Source organism: Platichthys flesus, chromosome 6, assembly GCF_949316205.1.
Source record: "Platichthys flesus chromosome 6, fPlaFle2.1, whole genome shotgun sequence".
Taxonomy (NCBI): domain Eukaryota; kingdom Metazoa; phylum Chordata; class Actinopteri; order Pleuronectiformes; family Pleuronectidae; genus Platichthys; species Platichthys flesus.
This window is the reverse complement of record NC_084950.1, coordinates 3,364,951-3,386,130: the sequence shown is the minus strand read 5'-3', so window position 1 is coordinate 3,386,130 and position 21,180 is coordinate 3,364,951. Positions and strand designations below refer to the sequence as shown.

The window sequence follows — 21,180 nt, the reverse complement described above, 5'->3', positions numbered from 1 at the left end:
TTATAAAATCCTCCCAGGTCTTTAAAGGAGCAGAATCTGTTGCAGCTGTTGGATTAAATCTGAATATAACAACAACACTGAAATACAGTTATCATTTACTACATGATAAAAAACATATATAGACAATACTTTGAATCATTGTTCTTGTCAGACAGGGTTGACTGTTTATTGCTTCTCTAACTTCGATGTTTCCCTTCTTCTGTCTCCCTCTTTAACTCTTGTCCAGTATGAAAAGCTGCTTTACCAGGAGGTCGACAGAGCGCTGGTCAAAGAAAACGCTCTCACCATGACTGCCAGCTTCCTGAAGCTCAGGTGCTCGGGGAGCTCCTTTCGGAAGTGTGACAAACTTAGCAAGTAGGAACACACATACACACACGCGGACACGCACACGTACACTGGTTTAACAGATGGTCCATTGGCTGGACTGGGTGAGAACAGTGTGAAACTGTGTTATTGATTTCAAAGGGACTTGGTTAATGAGAGATATCTGGAATGTTTTTACTCTGTAGTGGTTGTAGATTGGTGGAAGTCCTGGTGTGACTCACGGCACAATGTGTGATCCACTGCTCCACAAACTTAAACTGCCAATAATATTCAGTAAATTTGTCAGGTTGAAGTTCAAGGCTACAACAGATAAACTGAAAAGACATACAAGAAAAATCATCAAACTTAATTTAAAGGAACAAACTAAACTTATTGAAAATTAATGCAAATATAAAAATGAAATACTAAAACACAAAGGTTGGCCACTATCCAGTAACTGAATAAAGATCCCTCCCCCCCAAAAAAACACTTTTATTTAATCCAGATCATAATGCTTGAAAAGGTCTTTGCAGTATTTCTAGAGAAAACCTCCAAGATTTTAAAGGAAGTAAAAATAAATCCTTGGATCTGCTCCAAAAGAATGGTAACATAACTTAACACAACCTGATTCATTTCTCCACTCCCCCAGGTTCCTGCTGCCAGAGTACGTTCTGGATTTTGGTCATGTGATTCCCAGGACAGTTCTCCACCACACTGTGAATGTCACCAACTCTGGATCAGTACCTGTGTCGTTTCAGGCTAATCACAAACCGCTCGCCGACACAGGTAACACAAGACGCGTCTGAATGTCTCGAAGCATTTTCAGTTCTCTGTCTCTGTTTGTTATTGAACGTGATATCTGAGTATTAATGTATCACAATTATGCAGAATGTGCGACTGGTATTTAAGATGTTGCTTTTCTGCAGAGCACACTAGTTTAAAAATGAGTTCTTTTTAAGTTTTCTGTCTCCTACTCCTTTCATGTTAACTTGTGTATGGTCACATTTGTATTTTTTCTTCTGACTCTTCCCCGACGAGTTATGATTGTGTTGTTGCTCCTCAGGTTTCAGCGCTGAGTTTGATCGGGTGAAGAATCTGCCCTGTGCTGAGACTCGGAGCTTCACAGTTAAATTTGATCCTCAAGGAGCCAAACAGCAGCTGGGATATATCAGGGTTGTCCTGCCGATACAGGTACACACAACAGCCTTACACAGACATGTCCACTTCATGTGCATGTATTTTTAAATAACCCTGTCTCCATTTATAATCAGTGTCATTGTGACGTTGTTCTTAATGTGTTATTTTTGGTTTTACAGGTTGCAGGAGGTCCGATGGTGCAGGTGCGGCTGAGCGCAGTGGTGAACGTGCCGGCAGTTACTGTTTCCACAGATTCACTCCAGTTCGACTCTGTACAGTGTGGAATGTGTCAGGTAACAGGGAATCATAAAACGTGCTAAGTTTCACACATGCACGTTTATTTTTCTTTGTGTTACCAATGTGCAGTTGAAAGAGTACATATCCTTTACAGAGCTCAGTGTGTTCAGGGCTCACTAATGAGGATCATTAATGAGAGATCAGTATGCTGCCTGCTGTGGTGACATCTTGTGCTTATTCCCTGCAAAAGCAGGTTAAGTTAATTATTTAACTTTTTTTTTTTTTTTTTATAAGGACTTTTTTTACAAAGTTTTTTGTTGTTTATAAATAATGTGGTCAAACTTTTTCCTGCTGAAGTAGCAAGAAGGCCATGTTTTGTTTCCTGAAACAACTAAAAAACAATTTGCTGTAACCAAACAGGACTGAGATGGAACTGGGGCTGTGGTTGAAAACCTCCTGAATGCAATGTTTTACAACTTTCAGATCAAGATAATACAGCTGGTTAATCATGAGTCTGTGCCCTGCGACTGGAGCCTGGCTGAGCACGTGAAGCCTTTTCCAAAGGTAAAGTAACAAGTCACGATAACATAAAAGTATTTTTTCAGTTTTTCTGTAAAATAACAGTTTTCATATCAGAGCAAAGATAAACTATATCTATCTTTTCAAGACTCATTTTGGCTTTTTCTCATCAGTCAACTGATAAATCAGGGTCTTAAACAAATATTAAATCATCGGAGTGACACCTTCGTACTTCTGTTCTTTCTTTTTCCAGGTTGACAAGTTCCTGCCTCTTCATCTGCGTAAGAAAGTCCGGCAGGCGCAGCGATCCCCTCCGCCGGTGTTTACGATGATTCCCTCCTCCGGCGTGCTGGCCCCTGGTGAACAAGTCAACGTCCACGTACGGTTCAGTCCAACTGAAGGGGTAAGCAGCCTGGATCCATTTTAGAGTTCTGTTCAATGTGCTGCAGAGTTTTACAAAATAAAGGCACTGACCTTCTGTATATGACTGTGCAGCATGCGTACCACCGGCAGCTCATGGTCCGCGTCGCTGACAACACGGAGCCGGTGATCATTACTGCCCAAGGTCAGGGGGAGGAGCCACAGCTTGAGTTCTGCCCGTCGGTGCTGGAGCTGGGACCTTGCCTGCCTTCGTCCACTGACGTAGAGTCTGAGGTCATCGTCAGAAACCCCTGCTCGTTTCCCATTGAGTTCTACTCTCTGGACTTCGACACACAGTATCTGGAGGAAGAGAAGGTAAATGTGGGGAAAAGGGGCAAAAGTAAAAAGTCTGTTAATATTTCTTTCCAGTTGAAACTCAAACATTAGCCACAATTTTCTACCTGTCACTTTTTCATTCCCTCTTGGAGACAAACAAAAGATGAGCTGCACTATTTACCGAACACGCCACTTGCTTTTTCTTTTCTCCTCACATGGCCCCTGGTATAATCATCAACCTTTTTCTTTGCTCTGACTCTCTCTTTCTGTGTTCTGCCCTCCTGGTGCGTCTCTCTCCTCTCCTGCCCTCTCTTACATCATCAAACTCAGATCCTGCGTCTGATGCAAGGTTATGATGAGAACAACATATTGCTGCTGCCCCCCAGAGTCCCTGGAGAAAGTCTTCCCAGAGAACTGCTCGACTACTACAAGGAACATTGCTCCCAGCTGAAAGAAGATGGTAGATTCATAGACAAGCATTTAAATCATACACTTGCATATTCAATCATTGCATGATCTAATCTAACCTGGTCTACCTGAAGGCAGGTTTCTTTAATTATTTGTATTTTGTGCATTCAATCATTTCAGAGATGGCCACAGAGGAAAGCAGTGGGAAAGTGGGAGAGCTCGGAACGAACCCAGTCTCCAGAGCGATTGCCCGCCACATGCGTGACAACCTTCCACCGGAGAATCTGGCCGCACGAGACAGCATAGGCATTTCGATAATTGTGTATGGAGCTCCACAGACAGGTGAAAACAACAGATATCCTACAGGGAGAATAGAAATTAAGACATAAACACACAAACTGCTGTCGTCAGTTAAGTGGATAAGTATGAGTCTGAATATCGAAGTTGTCTGTATATCCTGTTTTTCCAGGTGGGAGCAACACAGCCGCTGCTCTGGCTCGTCACTATGGAGCTGCATGTGTCAGTGTTGATGCAGTGGTTACAGATGTGCTGACTCATGGCACCTCACCTGTTGGCTTGATGGCAAGACAACTCTATGACTTTGCTGCTGCAGAGTACGCTAGGAAAGAGGCTGGTACGTATAATGTAATGTGAAATTCCGTGAGTTGCTGAAGACTTGAAGTCAGAAGGTAAAAATAAATGTATCCACCGTCCAGCTCAGAAAACAGATGGAACCAAAGAACCAGAACCTGCAGAACATGATGAAGCCTCAGACCCAAGTAAAGATTCACCTCCGGCTTTACTGCAACTTGTTCCAAAAGCAAATGAGGAAGGCTTCAGTAGAAACGGCAACAAGAAACCTCAGGAGACTGAAAAACCATACGATTCCCTCTGCCTGGTACAGTTTATTACTTTATTGATTTATTACATATGTAAATTGAATGTACGGAACAAATCTCTATCTCTAAATATTATTAATATATGAAATGTAAATAACCACCTCCTTTGACGTTATGGTAATTCAGGGAGGAGATATGACCACACTCAGGAGTCTCTTACCTGATCATCTACTGGTTGATATCCTGGTGGAGAGATTTCAGGTAAGACATGTCCAAAAGATGGCAGCAGCAGTTTATGCATTATATTCTTGTAGAACATTGTGTTGCACATCAGAAAAAAACTACAAAATAGAGCGACAAGGGCCTTGTGTCACAGTATCTTAACATATTGTGTAGTACAGCTAAGAACCACTCGAAAGCAACAGAAATCAATTTTATCAGAGATTTCACTGTGTCTCATGTTTCCTCTCTTGTCTGGTCCTTGCTGTTTGTGTTGCTGTGATAACAGTCAAAAGACTGCCACCGCGGGGTCGTGATCGACGGCCTGGAGTCTGTGTTCTCTCAATCTGTGGCTAGCACGCTGCAAGTCGTCCTCAAGGCCCTGAAAAACATTAAACACATCTACGTGGTCAATTTGTTCGACTCCTTTGTTGCCAGGACGGCACGGGACAGAGCGCAGAGAGAAGCTGAAGGTAAAAAAAACAGAACACAAGTTGGTCAGATTCTTATTTCTATTCAAAAAGGTTTATGACACCATATGTGCATCTGTCTGTGTGGCTCCTTCAGAGGCTCTGCAGAAGGAGAAAGAGGAGAGGGAGGAGCAGTGGTTTCTGGAGCTGGATGAGGAGGAGTATGACGCTCTGCCAGAGGAGCAGAAAGAATTTCTTATACAGCAACAAAAAGACAGAGTCCAACGGCAGAAACTCAGGTGGAAGATGCACAGACAACTGCTTACTCTAATACTATAATGATCCCACCATATACAGTATTTTATTTGATTTAACTGAATATTTTCAACCATTAAAAAAAGTGTGTTATTATGTGTGTCTGTCTGTCTCTAAGGGAGTTGGAGCAAATTGCGAAAGAGGAGGAAGAAAAGATGCAGCAGGAGGAGTTGAACAGGCTGAAAGAAGAAGAGTTGAAGAAGAAGGGTAAAAAGGGTGGAAAGAAAGATACTAAAGACAGTTCGAGCAGGAAGAGTGCAATGGAAGGAAAGCTGGTAAATAACCACACACAAATACACAATAAGTCAGTCTCACAATCAGTGACCGTGGAATTGATTTGTTTCATTTCCTCTCCAGTTCGTGGATTCAACAAATAAACGGATCTTATCTACCGCCAACAACTCTAAAGAATTAAATGAAGGTACAAGAGACATTTCAGTTTTATGAATCATATAGAGTAAATGATAGTGTATAGACTGTAATCTGATTACTTAGTTGATGATGACAGATGTTTCTCTTGGCTTCAGGTTCTCCAAACAAAGAGGCAGATGAGTCACAAAAGCAGATGGAAGAAAACAAACAGTTACACGCAGATCATTCCACAGATAAGGCGGAGATAGAAGAGGTAGGTTTAAAGACAGTGGCACATTAAATGACTTCTTTATATGTTATTCTGCTTAGTGTACAATGAAACTTGTGTTTGGATCTCAGACTGCGGAAACTGCAGAGATGATGACGCTGAGAGAAGAAAGAGATGTGACGAAAACCAAAAAGAGTGGAGAAGGGTCAGGGAGGAAAGGTCCATCTGGGGGAAAGGAGGTCTGTGCATTCATGACTCTGGGCTTTCTCTCAAATGTAAACACACTAAAGCTCTTTGCCAAACAGTGGTATTTATTACCTTTTTGTATTTTTCTTCTCCAGTCAGCAGTCGGACAGGATGCATCTAAAGTATCATGTGAGAAACATGTTAATGCAGAACATGCGTAGAAACTAGGACACACTACGAATACACACTGTTTACGTTCATGAACAAGTAGTAAAACTCTTCTTCTAACTCAGCCTATCAAGGTAAAGAGGGGGGTCACTCACCCAAGAAGACAGAAGAAGCTAAGGGATTACCTGGAGAGACGCCTCAAACTGAAGACGTGGAGGGAGACACGGTGGGTTAGATAAACTGTCAACACTTTTCAGTTTTAGTTTTAAAACGATTATTTTTCAGATTTTCAAACCTATATTATATATGATATTATTATAGTGATACACAGTGTTACAATCACCACACCTACACTCAGACTCTATATCCTTCTTTGTGTTGTTCTTTGCTGCCCTCTCCAGACTGTGGTGTCTGAGCTGCAGTCTCAGTTCCTTGCCTATGAGCAGAGTCAAGTGCAGGTGGAGCACATCCTGAAGCACTGGGACCGGGCCAGGGTCTTGTTGCTGGTCGCGCTTGCCAGTGAAGCTCAACCAGTGCCAGAGGATCCCCCGGCTGACAAACAGGTTAGTGCAGTGATTCCCCAAAACACTAAGAAAACTGCTTTTCACTGATGGTGTGGTTGTCGTCAATTAATCTGTAGACTCCCAAAAAGTGATGAGTAACTTTTAGAAATTGAAATGTTCACCTGGACTCACGGCTGAATTTATCAGAACTTGGTAGCCAAAGTTCCAGCTCCCTGTGACCTCACAAAACACGTGTTTGTTCATGTGAAATCATAATTTCAGGAAAACCCTGAGGGAATTTCTTCAAATTTGGTAAATAACCTTCACTTGGACATTAAGAGGAACTGATTATCAAAGGTCAATGTCACTGAGCTCATGTTCTTGTGAACTTGATATATCATGGTTCGATTTTTGAGGTCTCGGTTCAAGGTCACAGTGGGCTCTTTATCATAATATCTCAAGTCTCGCTCCCCTACATACAAAGCTATGTAAATTGTACTACTTCTATTAATTGTACTCAAGAAGAATTAATAGGGAGGAAATTACTAGTAGAATATTACTCATTGATCATCGCGCTGTGTCTAAAGAGTCCTTTTGGCAAAAAGAGCAAGAAACCCGGCGGCAAGACGATGTCTCCGATGCCTACGACGGCAGATGCAGATAAGGAAGGAGACAAGTTGCCTCCTCCGGTCATCATCCCTCACATTGTGCTCAACGTAACGGAGAAGGACCATCCCAGTCCTTCAGAGCTGCTCAGAGGCAGCAGCCTGCCTCCACTGGATGAGGTCAGTTTAACACTTATTTTTATCTCTTAGAGCAGTTGTTTTTTGTTTGTAAATCTATCATCCTTCTCTAAACTGTGTCCTTCTCTCCTTTGGTGTCCTCAGGTGTTGGATCATTTGGGGCTGGGTCCCAGCAGCACACCCCTCCCGCCTCCCGTCACCTTCTCGGTTGTTCCTTTCCCCCAAAACAGGGAGCAAACAAATGGTCGACTCACCCGTGAGCCTTTCACCTTCCTAGTTACTTCAGGGCCGGACAAACCTGGTGAAGAGACCAGAGAGTCAGAGGATGAATCTATAAAGGTAAAGACAATGTCATACACGGAATCAATATGAAAGGATGGTGACTTTTGCGCTTATCGCTATCATAGTCATTTAGTTAACAAGTAAAGAATTATATCAATTATAAATCAACAGGACAAACAGATTGGAACATAATGAAAATTGTTAAAGTCAAAATTGTGTATTTGTGTGTTTGTGCCAAATAAAGGAAGAGCCAACTGTGTCTAAACCTCGCCGCAAGGGCAGCGGTAAGGAGATCCCAGTATCAAAGGAGAAGGATAAAAAAAGCAGAGAGAGTACCAGGAGCAAGAGCCGAACCACAACCAAGAAAAAATCAAGTCTACCGACCCCCTCGCCTACGCTCAATGACACCACGGCTGAGGGCAATGAACCAGACCATCACCAAGAAATCTTAGAGCTGAAACGCAATCAGAGGTAAGGAGACTCACACATCACTGCAAAACATCGGGTTTTTGAACTTGCGTCTTACTAGTAACTGCATCCTTTTGTGCAGCCTGACAACGTTTCGCTGGGTCGTACCAGCCAACGGGGAAGTGCTTCTGAAGATCTGGTTCTTCTCTGAGTCCCTGGGGAAGTTTGAACAGACCTTTCACTTTGAGCTCCTGGGATCCCAGAGACACTACGAGCTCCCCTGCAGAGGAATTAGCATGTTTCCCTCCATCTGCACAGATTACATGTCAGTCAACACACTCTAACAGAACTTAATGACAAACACTGAAATAACTTTGACTGTAAAAATGGAAGACTTAAAATGATCATTTTTGTTTTCCCCAGGACTCTGTTTGCTCTCAGTAATAAGGTGCCACAAATGAAAGAAGGCCTCCAGAAGAGCTTTGTTGTAAAACCTGGATATTTTGAGTTTGGGCCACTGCTTTGTAGCAAGACTAGAGACAGGTGAGAGACAGAGTGAGGCCAGACAAAGGCTGTGTGTGCTTGGTTGCTTCTTTGCTTTCGTATTTACAGCTTAACATTCTTTATTTGTGTAGATTCAAGGAAGACAGGTACCCAGAGAACACGCAGAGGTTGGTGATTCATAACAACTCAGGTCTGGAGTCTGAGGTCGAGTTCCAGTTCCAACATGACAGAAAGGCCATTACATTTCTGCTGGACCCTCCAACCATGACTCTCCAACCAGACGAGAAAAAGGTACCATTTGCACCGTCTATCGGCAATCGACCGAATACCGATGACTGTTATGACACTAAAACCTGTGAATATTCTGCTGACCTGTTAGGAGTTGACAGTGTGGGCCTACCCGACGAAGGTGGCCCATATGAATGACAGTGTCATCTGCTGTATCAAAGACAATCCAGAGCCTTTCATTATCAACTTCTCGTGTTGCGGTGTCCAACCAGAGCTGGAGCTGGATAGCAGACACATGCACTTTGACAGAGTTCTGCTGCACAGGTACCAACGTTTGTCAAACTAATTCAGGAAATGCAAATTGAAAAAAGGAATGTTTTCATCAATGACTTGATAGGTGATTTCCCCAAAGCCCTACAGAGTAAGAAGCGGCATGATAAAGTGAATGTCCATTACTGTGATAGCAGTGATTACTTTCAAATTCTCGTTTAAATTAAGCTGTCTGTCCCTCTTGTGTTTCTCTGATTAACCTCCCCTCTCCGTCCCTCCCCCCAGGCTAATCAGCCGTAACGTGACACTACGTAATAAGTCAGCTCTGCCTGTATCCTGGAGACTGCATGGTATAGACGAGTTGGGGGATGAGTTCAGTGTGCCACAGGATCAGGGCATCCTCTCATCCAACTGTTCTTTCCCCCTGACCTTAAACTTCAGGGCCAAGAAGCCACTACACATCAAGAAGACCTTGCGTTTGGAGGTGAGATAGACAATACAAGAATGCATAGTGAAAATAGTGATACATTTAGGTCTGGTCATGCATATACCATTTTAAAACATTTTTGACATGGACAGGGGTAGAAACTTCCTTTAGATCAGGGGTGTCCAAACTTTTTATCCCAAGGGCCACATACAGATTAAAAATTTGAAGGTCTGGTCCACTCCCCCCTGCCCTGGAGCGGACCGTTGACAGTGTGCCTCAATTGAGTCGCTCAGGGCGGGGGCATGGCAGCGTTCTGAGATATAGCTGGCAGGTCAGGGGTGCGTTGGGCGCAACCTAGTGTCTAAACTGAGAAGTACAATACAGTGGGCCATAGTCCATTACATTACAAATCATTTAAATTACCCTTTAATCCAAAGCGACTACATAAGGGCATTCAACCCCGATGGTACAAACGCCGAACAACAAGAATCAAGAAAGTACAATTTCTTCAAAAGTGGGGCAAAACTACAAAGTGCTATAAGTAAGTGCCATTTAAGTGCTACTAAATTGTTAGTTAAAAAAATATATAGTATTTTTTATTTTAAATTTTTTTGAAGCGGGCCAATTTAAAATGGATGGTGGGCCGCAGATGGCCCGCGGGCCGTAGTTTGGACACCCCTGCTTTAGATGGTCAAAGCGTATGGATGTCACAGTGTTACAGCAGCTCATAGCTTATGTGTTTCGTTTCAGGTGTCGGACGCTGAGAACATTGTCGGCATCTTACAAACTGAACACATAGTGGTCCAAGCTGAAGCCTATGATGTAGCTCTGGACATCTCACCAGGTAGAAACTGTCGCAGTGTACACTTACATTTGACTCCTCGTTGTCTCGTTGTAATGTGACAGCGTCCAACCCTGACCGACTCAGCTGCTGCCCTGATGTCATAGTAACGAAAATGAATCATGCACGGTATTCTCCTGTTCCTGCGACAGATGGATGTCTAGACTTTGGAACTGTTCAAGCCTTTGAAGGGAATAACCTCCCTCTGAAGATGACAAACCAAGGAAAATATGAAATCTCTTACAAGTGAGCGTAAACCTCATTTCAAGGTGATGCCGTGTGGTTCAGTTCCACATGAGGAGAAATTTGCAACTGTTTTGCACTTTTGTTCTAGGTTCATGTTGGAGCGGACGGAACCAAACCAGCCAGACCTAGACTCCATTTTCACCGTGTCCCCCCAGTGTGGCAGTCTAATGCCCAAAGAAAAGGCGACACAAGTTCAGATCCATCTCAAACCCAAATGTGAACTCCAACTCAGAGATCAACCCATCCTGTCCTGCCAGGTCTGAGTCGTACACTGGTCTTAATCGTCACAAAGCTGTGGGCTCAACTGAAATGATTATCAAACCTTATTAGTACGTTATTGGGACCCTATTTTTTTGATTGGACTTTTGATTTGTCAGGTTCCTCCAGATTTAAAGTTTTGTCTTGAACTGAACTTAGACTGGATTATTTTTATCATATTAAGTTGAAACATTGATGAAACTGAATGATGTGAATGAGAGACGAGACTGACCGACTTCTTTCCTGCAGTTGATTGAACCCAGCATTGGGAGTCGAGGCGAAACCATAGCCATCTTGAACATCAAGGTTTCATTCCAGTCTGTCTTCTCCAGGTTAGTGCTTGATTCATTCTGTCATGCTAAATATGATATGTTTTAATAGTAAAGAAACAATGTTACAATAGATTCTGATTCAAATCATGTTGAACCCTTTTAAAGCATTTTATGATGAATTTTCATTTTGCACCATTTCACATCAGCGTCTGTAAGATTAATCATTTTATTCACAGAGCCTTCACATGTATTTCCATGAATGTACTTTTGGTCCTTCTTCAGGTACATGATCACACCTGTGCGGGACATCAACTTCGGTCCACTGGCCTACGGCTGCAAGAAAACCCTGAGCTTTACGATCGAGAACAACGGAATCTTTGAGACCCGCTACAGCATCTGCACAGACTCTTCTCTAACAGTGAAGCCAGTGTAGGAGAACACACACATGTATAGTACACACAGACACACAAGGGCTAGCACTCAGAATGGCACAGTAACTTGTCACAATGTGTTTAAGAGTGTGGGCCAAACAGCTGATTAGGGCCTGTAACTGTGTGTTATTCCATTCCTACATCGCTCCCAGTTTTCTGTCGCTCCCTAAATGTGCATGAAAATACCCCAAAACTGACAAATTCAACAAGTCTCACTCGTGATGAAACCTCTTTATCCTTGTCCAATCATTTTAAAACCAGTTCCAATCAAAATGTTCAAACCATACTGTGTTTTGTGTCCTGCTCTTCTTCCTCAGGGTCCCAGAGAAGAAGGAGAATGTTCCAGGGAGGCCCAAAGTGAGAAACGAGTCCTCCCAGAAAGACCTGACTCCTGTACAGGTGAGAGACCAGTGGAGATTACCCCATTAACAGTTTGTGACTTTGTGTGGGTGTGGAACTCGTCGGCTGGACAGAAACATGAGAAACAAATTAAATAAGTTGGTTAGTTACTGTCAGCCATTTTAATTTAAGCAGGGTTTTTTTTTGTGAAGAAATAACCTCTGTGAAAACAGATGAAAGTCAAGTCTGTCGATGTTAGTTAATTGTTGACATGGCTGTATCAAGTATACTCAGTAAATAATCGTTTTGAGTGTATGATAAACACACTCATGCTTCACATTTCCACAACCACTGCTCATTTTTTCTGATGCATCTTTTCCTTCCTTCCTCCTTTCATGCGTCCCCTCCAGAATCGCCTCACGTTGGGGGTCTTCTCAGTGTCTCCCTGCGTAGGGATCCTGCAGCCAGAGTCTCAGCAGGTGGTGACGGTGGATTGTGCAGCTGACCAGCTGGGCAACTGGAGCCAGGGTTTGCTCATTGACGTCAGTGACCGTGACCCCTCAGATCAGCCGGGGGGCATTCCATACAGACTGCTGGCTCATGTCTGCAAGCCCGGTAGGAGCCGCTGATCGGATTCTGTCTCGTCTGATTGTTTAACACGGTTGTGGCTTGTTTCCAAAGGGCTCAGATCCAAACCTGTTACATGCATAAGTTCTTCTCAAATCACGGACAATGTAAAATGTACAATGTCTTCATCACGGAAATAAAGTTGGAATCATGTTCTTCTACACTTTTTCTTCATAAAGGGATTTTAATTTAAATAATTTGACGTTTTTGTGTTTCCCAGACATGGTGTTAGACATGGCCTCCATCTTTGAAGAGCATCACCTGTGTCCCGACAGCAGACAGCTCTCCTCCGAGCAGTTTAACGATGCTGAAGGGATTTACGTCCTGGATGAGAACAAGTTCATCTTCAACAAAGTCCTGGTCAGGAGGACTGCTCAGGCTCGCTTCAAGCTCACCAACAGCAGCAAGGTGCCCTGTGTGCTCATCTTGTCCATCAAAAATGGTGGTACCAAGGTAAGGCGTGTGAAGCTTTGTGAATGTGTCCATGTCTTTTCAAATGCATATATGTTATCAATGTTTGTGGCACAGTAATTAAAATATGTGTTTCCTCACAGTCGACCCGTCAGGTGGATGCTTTTGATTTGTCTGCTACAACACTGAACATCCCCGGCCAGTTGCACGCATTCGCTGTGGTCACTTTCACGCCACAGTCAATGCAGCTATACAGTGCTGTGTTCGAGGCCACAGTGGAGGGAGCCAGCAGGTATGAGTGCATGACTGTGTCTCCTAATTCCTATAACCTCTTCTTTTGTCTTTGCTGACCACTTTGCACCTTTTCTCTCCTTTGCTGGATCCAGAACGACACCCACATTCAATACCAAGGGGCTGAAGTTTGACCTGGTGGGAGAGGGCAATCTGCCCAGTGTGTGTGTGCTGCGTCCAGCGCTGAGGACCAGCGAAGGAAGCCCAGCGTTACAGTTCAGACGGGAATTAGTCGGGAGAAGAAATACTCTGCCCCTGGTGCTGCTGAATGATGGAACTGTTGCAGCTCAGGTGAGACACAACTATACGATTTTTGATCTGGGTCATCAAAAACTGAATTTTAGCAACGTTACGTTTACAATACTCACATGAATAAATTACTTTTGATAGGATAGCTTTGTAAAGCAAGTTTTGTGTGTCTTTTTGGTGTAGGTCCAGGTTGACATGCTGGATAAACATGGTGTGTTCAGCTTCAACGCGGCTCCAGGCAACACCTGCAGCTCGATCCACTTCACACAGCTGGAGGGCTGCACTGACTCAGGTACAACTCTGTCTACAGGCAAAGAGAAACCAGAAGACTCAAGATCAAGAGTTGATCTAAATGAAGAGCGGTGGTTAGTAACACTCTCATCCTCTTGTCCTTCTCCCTCAGAGAATCATCTGGTGCACAGAGCCACTCTCAAGCTGAATGTTAATGAACAGGTGGAGATAATGGTTGGTTTTTGCTCTGATGAGCCCTTGATGGTCGAGGCCAAGTTGACACTGCAGGTGGAGGACAACCAGTGCAGCAATACCATTATACAAGTGACCGCAGAGACTTACCAGAGAATCGTCTCTCTTGACAACATCAACTGGTCATCACAGGAAATGGACCAGGACAATGAGAGAGGTGAGAGAAGAGAGGAGGGCGGGAGAGCACAGTTCAACATAGTGTTGAGTTCACTCCCTGTGTAGTGATTTAATAACATCTTGATTCTTATCGTACATTATTCCTCCCTCACAGATAGTTACGAGAAGCTGAATTTTGGTGACTGCCATGTAGACTGTCACTACCAAGAGAGTTTCACCATGAAGAACCACAGCAGCAGCCAGGCGGTGAGGTTTGAGTGGCCTCCTACTGGACCTGAGCTCGTCTTTACCCCACAGGTACGGCACTGGAGGAAAGATGGTGTATAGAGAACACACTGTCGGGTAGAAGTCCTTTATGAATGTGTGAATGGATGAAACACTTGAACACATTGACCTGGAGATTTCAGTCAGACACGTAGCATCATGCCTGCGTCAATGGAGCGACTTCAACATCCATTACATTTTTTAACATCATCTGCAGGCAGACAGAATTCAGCATGAGCTCGGTAGATATCGCTTTCACTGTGCACGGTCACATGACAAGCATACAGGTCTCTTCAGGCACCCACACCTCATTGGCTCTGCTGGCATGCAGGCTAAATTTAATGAGCAACAGTTACATTATTCATTAAATATAATAAAAGAATGCCAAACATTTAACATGAAGTAGTTGCTATCTGTAATTCCACACAGCTTGTAGCCAAAGAAAGACAATGAGACAAAGGTCCCTAAGCACCACTGTGGCTGTGCCCCTGCAACACATACTATCTATTACACTGAGATTCTTTACTAGGCAACCATGTTCTCTCTCTTTTATGGTTTTCTTGGATGCTATTTCGCCATTTGTGATTTCAAACAAACAACCTGCTTCTTACAGGTGGGACACCTTCATGCTGGTTGCTCTAAAGAAGTGACCGTCACCTTTAGCTCCCACCAGCCAGTGACCATGAAAAGCAAGCTAATGAGATGTAAGGTTTGCCAGGTGGAGTTCGAGCAGCCAGTGGACCAGGTGGCCGACTGGGACGACCGACAGAGGACAGTCCAGTGGCTGAGTGGCTCAAAGGAGGAGGCTGCTACACAATCAGAGCAACCTGCGAAGAATCAGGTACATATGTTCACTGGGATGTTAAAGACTGAGTTACCAGTTTACAATTGACCGTTGATGTCCATCTATGCAGGTGACAAACCCAGAACCTGAGCCCTGCTGCTCTGTGGTCGAGGGCTCGCAGTGGGAGTTGGATTTGCAGATCAGCGCAGTTTGTGACTATGTGAAGTTCAACTGCATCGACACCAGCATCCACTTTGAGGACACCATGCTCTACCAAAGAAGACTCCACCAGTAAGTGAAGCAGTGTGTACAGTGTATGTAATAGATGGTTTTATCAATCCATCAATACTGTTCTGATAATCTAAAACAGTGGAGACCAGGAAAAACGGCGGTAACTCTTCAATGTGTGTGTGTGTGTGTGTGTGTGTGTGTGTGTGTGTAGGCTGCAGCTGGTGAATCAGGGTGGTGTCAAGCTGGAATACTCCTGGCAGGTTGTCATAGATCTGATCAGCAACACAGCCGACGACCAAGAAGGTAGAACAACAACATCATGAAGTCAAACCCTTGATTTAACCTTGATCATAGTATTTAGCGACTTTTATCCCTTTACATTTGAATGCTTTAAGAATGAAACTGAATAAATACTGAATTAGTTAAATGTGCGATTTCGTCGTTAGCAGCAGTTTCGGCAGAAGCCCGTCCTCACAGCGCTGTGTCCAGTGAGATGACTCCTCTGAGGGAGGGCCCTGAACTGTCTCCCTTCAGTGTGGAGCCCAGCATCGGGTTCATAGCTTCTGGTTCCACGCAGAACTTCAGCGTTTGCTTCTCACCTCTGGAAGTGGCCCAGTTTCAGGGCAGGCTGCTCTGCAGGTGAATACAATGTCCAGATGGTGCAGTAACTACTAACAAGGCATCTTACACTTTGTTGTCAGTCTGAACCTTGCAGGATTGTAGTTTCTGCTTTATATTCATTTCAAGCTAAATCAAGAAATAAAAATGCATGTGTTTAAAGGGGAAAAATACAACATAGGCAACAAATAACCGAACATATCCCCTCAAATATGACTTAACGAGGATATTTTATTAAAATATAATTACATTTCTTTCAGTATTCCCAACCTGCAGGGAGAGAATCAGGCTCCCTGTATCCCAGTGTGCGGCCGCAGTCTACAGCCCCTCTGCCACTTTGACCTTGAGGACTCGGACTACGTCAGTGGGAACCACCGCAACCCGAAGTTCAGGGACTCTCTGGACCCCGACATCAGGATCTTAGAGTTCAACGCTGTCGGCCTCTCTGTGCCTACAACACGGTAACAGACAGAGAGAGGCGGTGGGAAGCTTTTTATCTCCATCTAAAACTTTCATTACTTTTATTGCGGGTCTTGTTTTTTATTCTGCAGGTCTTTTGCAGTGTTGAACCCAACCGGCAAACTTTACTCATACAATTGGAAGTGTGAGAGCCCAGGTGGCAGCTTGTTTCGCTGTCTCACCCCACGTGGCATCGTCCAGCCTGGGAAGCACGTGGAGGTAAAGATGCAGACACACAACCATCTTAATCTCTGGAGGAATCTCAGAATGTTTCCCTTCCATTTCCCCACAGTGTGTCATCTCATTCATCTCATCAGTCAAACTCAGTCTGTCTCCTCATTTCAAATTGATTCATTAGTGTTTCAGTGTCCCCATCTCCCCGTGTCTCACATTACCACAACTTTCTAATCATCACTGCTCTTTCTATTCAATCCAATTCCATTTTAATACAATCTCGTTTTATCAATTTTTAGTTCAACTCACCTAATGCAATCTGTTCTAGTTGGCTCATCACACTTCCCTTTCATTCTCATCTTACAACGGTCAGTGGCCGGAGGCGTTATATCCTTGTGTTGTCTGTCAGATCCGTCCCAGTTCTGTGGACACGAGTTCTCAAGATTGCATCAAGGAAATCCTTTTAAAATTTGGCACAAATCTTCATTTAGACTCATTAATTATCGGTTTTGATTCGGGTCGTCAAAGGTCAGAGTGACCTCATCCAATGTCAAGGCTGTGTTTTCTAGTTTTATTAACTTGGTTTCTTCATTGACATCCTTACATATCCATCCTCTCTGTTTCCAGATGTTGTTTGAATATGTAGCCGAGCAGCTGGATGTGGTGGAGTCTTTCTGGAGCTTTGTGATTGAGACTCTACCGCTGACACTTCCTTTCCTGTTTGTGGGCAAAGCCAAAGAACCGCTCGTGTATCTCAGCAGACCTCTCCTCGACCTGGGAGAATTACTTGTCGGTACGTGACAAACATCCACACATTTTCAAGTTGCGTCACAAGTCTTATATGCTCTACTACATTAAGACATGCCTGCAAAAATTCACTTCATCCTTATTAGCATGATTAAGGTAAACGTTATGTGACTTAAAGCATTTAGCTAAACAAATTGTCCTCACTAAGAAAAGAATGAACAACTGAACCGAAGCTTTGGCTGCCCCCTGGATAAAAACTGTATTTTGGGTAATAACGTCAATACAAGACTCATGTGAATTAAATAAAAGAGTGTGGACACATGTAACACTGTTCCCCTGAGAAGAGATGCATGCCTAGCAGCTGTGCCATGCTCACTCTGCATCAGGCTATTTGGCTGTGGAGGGAGCGACATCTGGAATACTCAATTGGGCCGGCTACCTCCGTGTCCCGAGCCCGGGTCAATGGATGGATGGGTTGAGATTTGTAGCTAATGATTGGTTAAGGGTGGTGTTTGAGGATGGTGTATGTGTGTGTGTGTGTGTGTGTGTACAGGTCACAAAGTGGAGCAGACAGTTGATTTGGTGAATGGAGAGGAGGAGCCTTTTCTCTTCTCGGTGCAGCAGTCATCTCTGCTCTGTGAAGACCAGCAGTCCAACATCATTGTGCAGCCCATGAGTGGCACAGTGGCACCTAAAGACAGGTTAATGACAATATAACACTCTGCTCTTAATACCCCGACATGAGGACATACACAAGAAATGCTCTTCTGTGTGAGGTGGCCATAGAATTGAACCTTGTGTTGCAGGCTGCCGTTGACTGTGTTCCTCACACCTTGCCGGGAGGGCTATGTGAGCTGCAGATTGACTCTGAAGGTGAAGAAGAAGTCAGAGCTGCTCACACTCACTGTGAAGGCCGACTGCTTCACCATGAGCACTTTGGTTCAAGTTGAGAATCCAGACGGGGGCCTCAGAGAGATCGACTCCACCTACCAAGTCACTCTGGACTTTGGAGAGGTCCGCACACTTTCACTTCATAGTCATGCGTGTAAAGCTTAAAAAATGACCTCAGCTTTATTCCTTTGTGTTCACTATTTGCAGGTTGACATTTCAAAGCAACCCACCATTCATCTTCTGGTGACCAATCTGGCGAGATTCAGCATGGATGTGAATTTTGAGCTAACTGGTCCCAGTGAGCTGCTGAAATACTTGGAGGCAAAACCACACAATGCTCCTGTTGAGAGAGGAAAGCAGCTGCAGCTGTCGCTCTTGTTCTGTCCCAGAGGAAACTGCTACCTTCAGGATGTCAGCCTGACTATAAAGGTGGGTGATGCTCATACCTAGATAATAATTGTGGGTTTTTATGGATGTATCAAGTAAAAGAAAAACGTATTCTCTCCTGTGTTTTTCTCTTTCATCTCATTAGGTAAAATATGGGCCGACATTTACCTTTGTGGTTTTAGGCAGGGCTGTAGCACCGAGCCTGGATTTCTCCTTCACAGAATTCAATTTTGGCAAGTGCTTCCTGTACTGTCCTGGGATGGTGCTGCCGTCCAAGACTCTGGTGATCAGCAACAAAGGCGACCTAGACATCAGGTGTGTGTTGAGGTGTCGGTTTTACTGCACAAGGATTTCTTCTTATTCCATGCACAATGTGAGATTTTACGTTGTTTTTTTTAAATAAGCTTTAATTCTTCATCAGTGTCCAGAGCCAGTTCAAGAACACCTCCTACCTGGAGATGGACTTCCAGTCCATTGTTTTGTTACCTGGTGCTGTGATGGAGGTACCAATCACCTTCTATGCTCGAGAGGCGTGTCGATACCACGAGAGGCTCGGCTTCCTCTTAAACGGCTGCGTTACGAAACAGGTGGACATACACGGACAGGGCGTCGAGATGAAGGTGAGAAAGACGAGTGTGTGTGTGTGTGTGTGTGTATACTGAAGACAAATGTGTGGATCTATCTATTACTGACAACAAAGTAATCAATCTATCTATCTATCTATCTATCTATATATCTATCTATCTATCTATCTATCTATCTATCTATCTATCTATCTATCTAGATATCGATATCATTTGACTGTTTAATCTATCCATCTGTTGTATTTAATCTATTCATTCTGGATCTGTATATATGTTATCTTATCTCAGCTGCATGTGGAGGATCCAAAGCACAAAGAGGTGAAACTGGGATCTTTGATGTTGGGTCAGAAGGTGAAAAAACAGGTGGTTCTGGTGAACCGCAGCCGTACAGAGCTTTCCTTCACTCTGCTGCTCCACTCAGACACACTTCTGGACCCAAGGGTAGGAGACACACACACACACGCACACGCACACGCACAGACACACACACACACACACACACACACACACACACACACACACACACACACAATAAGATGGTTTAAATACAGGTAGCACTTATATCTTCTCCTCTGCTCTTCCTCTCCTCCTTCAGGATCTGTCGTTCAGTCCAGCAGGGAAACTGAGCCTGATGGCTCGTGGTGGATCTTGTAAGGTTGAGATCCAGTTCTCTCCTCGTCAGCACATCCCTCCTTTCAAAGCTGAGCTGCAGGCTGAGCTGTTAGGACTGTTACACCCTCTGCTGACCATCCAAGGCTGCTGTCACGTAAGCCAATAGCATTCCTGCTATTTTACCAGGCTGTGTTTGCTTCTCTTAACAAGCGCTTAATTAAATTGATCTGCTTTGCAACATCTTCTACAGTTTGATAATAATATATTGTAAGGTTTGTTTCAAAAAAATATGTTAGATGATTTTGTGTAATTCCAATTTAAACTGTCAGGGTGTGGAGGTGCGGCTGGATCAGGACCACCTGGCCTTTGGACCTGTCGCTCAGCGATGCCAGAAGACGAAGAGGATTGTGATGACAAACAGCGGAGACATTGGTGTGAGGTATGTGATGCACAGCAGATTATCCAGCGTGATTCTCTTCATCATCTGTCGCAGGGCTAAAAAACACACACTGCAATCAAACTGCAGACATATGCTTCCACACAGAGATACACAATATTGTTTTACTGCAGTGTTGCATAGTATTGTTTGAAAAGAATCCATATATTGGATTTGAACCCTGCTCTCTGAGATGACTCCCTAATTTATATCTGTCTGGCAGTTTCCACTGGAACAAGAGGAGCTTCCCTGCAGAGTTGTCCATCTCGCCGTCTAAAGGCTCCATCAGTCCTGGCATGAAGGTTCCTTTTGATTTGACCTTTGCCCCCAAGGACCTGAGTAAGGACACGAGATACGAGAACCTGACTTGCTCCGTCGAGAGCCGCCCCTCGCCCGTCACCCTCACCGTGACAGGCTCCTGCATTGCAGCTTCCACTAGCAAAGAGGTTTGACTGGTGCACTTTTATTTTTGTTCACATACGCAGTGTAGAGAAGAACATCCATCCATTATCTTATTATCGAGGGGGCTTGAGCCAATCCCAGTGGCCCTGGACGAGAGGCGGGGTACAGCCTGGTCAGGTTGACAGTGTATCACAGGGCCGACAAACAACTACTGTCAATTCAGAGTTTTTAATTAAAAAAACTCCAATATGCCACATTACGCAGAGGAACCCACATGTAAATTCCCAACAGAAATATGTACCACCCCCTTTGCTCATTTTGAGTTTTATATTTATTAACAGTAATGGAAATAATCTCACAGTTACTGTATGTTCTGGAGTTTCATACCTTTATTTACAGGATAACACTGTAGCTACAAAAAAAACAGAATTACATATTTATCTTCAAACAGAAATCATCTCTCTGTGGATCATTAAACGTTAAAGAGTGAATTCTTTTTTTTTATTTTACTGATGGTAACAAAAACTTAGGCTTAATTTCCTGTCCCCAACTCGTATATCCCTGGAGAGGGAAATCTGGAACACCCTGCTTTGGCAACCTGTTCTCAGTTAAGTGAAAGACAATGAATGGATGAATCTCAAGGC

General features: G+C 43.9%; 1 protein-coding gene across 1 annotated transcript in view; it reads left to right on the top strand.

Moving 5' to 3' along the window:
- Positions 1-21,180, top strand: part of hydin (HYDIN axonemal central pair apparatus protein) — a 56,957-nt gene that overhangs the window by 32,525 nt on the left and 3,252 nt on the right. Inside the window, exons 28-85 of the mRNA XM_062389655.1 lie at positions 227-354; positions 953-1,089; positions 1,367-1,494; positions 1,620-1,733; positions 2,161-2,241; positions 2,450-2,599; positions 2,692-2,931; positions 3,223-3,401; positions 3,470-3,642; positions 3,770-3,934; positions 4,017-4,198; positions 4,326-4,409; positions 4,648-4,831; positions 4,926-5,067; positions 5,202-5,358; positions 5,441-5,504; positions 5,611-5,708; positions 5,795-5,902; positions 6,005-6,038; positions 6,143-6,243; positions 6,419-6,589; positions 7,108-7,305; positions 7,408-7,602; positions 7,790-8,016; positions 8,096-8,278; positions 8,377-8,496; positions 8,589-8,748; positions 8,837-9,009; positions 9,241-9,439; positions 10,133-10,226; positions 10,376-10,469; positions 10,558-10,726; positions 10,977-11,059; positions 11,282-11,428; positions 11,748-11,829; positions 12,180-12,384; positions 12,617-12,849; positions 12,951-13,099; positions 13,194-13,389; positions 13,531-13,639; positions 13,751-13,987; positions 14,102-14,244; positions 14,825-15,052; positions 15,126-15,286; positions 15,438-15,529; positions 15,673-15,865; positions 16,105-16,305; positions 16,396-16,522; positions 17,105-17,270; positions 17,778-17,925; positions 18,031-18,238; positions 18,323-18,544; positions 18,648-18,817; positions 18,924-19,122; positions 19,375-19,527; positions 19,682-19,852; positions 20,028-20,137; positions 20,358-20,580. Coding sequence (XP_062245639.1) covers positions 227-354; positions 953-1,089; positions 1,367-1,494; positions 1,620-1,733; positions 2,161-2,241; positions 2,450-2,599; positions 2,692-2,931; positions 3,223-3,401; positions 3,470-3,642; positions 3,770-3,934; positions 4,017-4,198; positions 4,326-4,409; positions 4,648-4,831; positions 4,926-5,067; positions 5,202-5,358; positions 5,441-5,504; positions 5,611-5,708; positions 5,795-5,902; positions 6,005-6,038; positions 6,143-6,243; positions 6,419-6,589; positions 7,108-7,305; positions 7,408-7,602; positions 7,790-8,016; positions 8,096-8,278; positions 8,377-8,496; positions 8,589-8,748; positions 8,837-9,009; positions 9,241-9,439; positions 10,133-10,226; positions 10,376-10,469; positions 10,558-10,726; positions 10,977-11,059; positions 11,282-11,428; positions 11,748-11,829; positions 12,180-12,384; positions 12,617-12,849; positions 12,951-13,099; positions 13,194-13,389; positions 13,531-13,639; positions 13,751-13,987; positions 14,102-14,244; positions 14,825-15,052; positions 15,126-15,286; positions 15,438-15,529; positions 15,673-15,865; positions 16,105-16,305; positions 16,396-16,522; positions 17,105-17,270; positions 17,778-17,925; positions 18,031-18,238; positions 18,323-18,544; positions 18,648-18,817; positions 18,924-19,122; positions 19,375-19,527; positions 19,682-19,852; positions 20,028-20,137; positions 20,358-20,580 — 8,988 coding nt within the window. The remainder of the gene's footprint in view (positions 1-226; positions 355-952; positions 1,090-1,366; positions 1,495-1,619; positions 1,734-2,160; positions 2,242-2,449; positions 2,600-2,691; positions 2,932-3,222; positions 3,402-3,469; positions 3,643-3,769; positions 3,935-4,016; positions 4,199-4,325; positions 4,410-4,647; positions 4,832-4,925; positions 5,068-5,201; positions 5,359-5,440; positions 5,505-5,610; positions 5,709-5,794; positions 5,903-6,004; positions 6,039-6,142; positions 6,244-6,418; positions 6,590-7,107; positions 7,306-7,407; positions 7,603-7,789; positions 8,017-8,095; positions 8,279-8,376; positions 8,497-8,588; positions 8,749-8,836; positions 9,010-9,240; positions 9,440-10,132; positions 10,227-10,375; positions 10,470-10,557; positions 10,727-10,976; positions 11,060-11,281; positions 11,429-11,747; positions 11,830-12,179; positions 12,385-12,616; positions 12,850-12,950; positions 13,100-13,193; positions 13,390-13,530; positions 13,640-13,750; positions 13,988-14,101; positions 14,245-14,824; positions 15,053-15,125; positions 15,287-15,437; positions 15,530-15,672; positions 15,866-16,104; positions 16,306-16,395; positions 16,523-17,104; positions 17,271-17,777; positions 17,926-18,030; positions 18,239-18,322; positions 18,545-18,647; positions 18,818-18,923; positions 19,123-19,374; positions 19,528-19,681; positions 19,853-20,027; positions 20,138-20,357; positions 20,581-21,180) is intronic.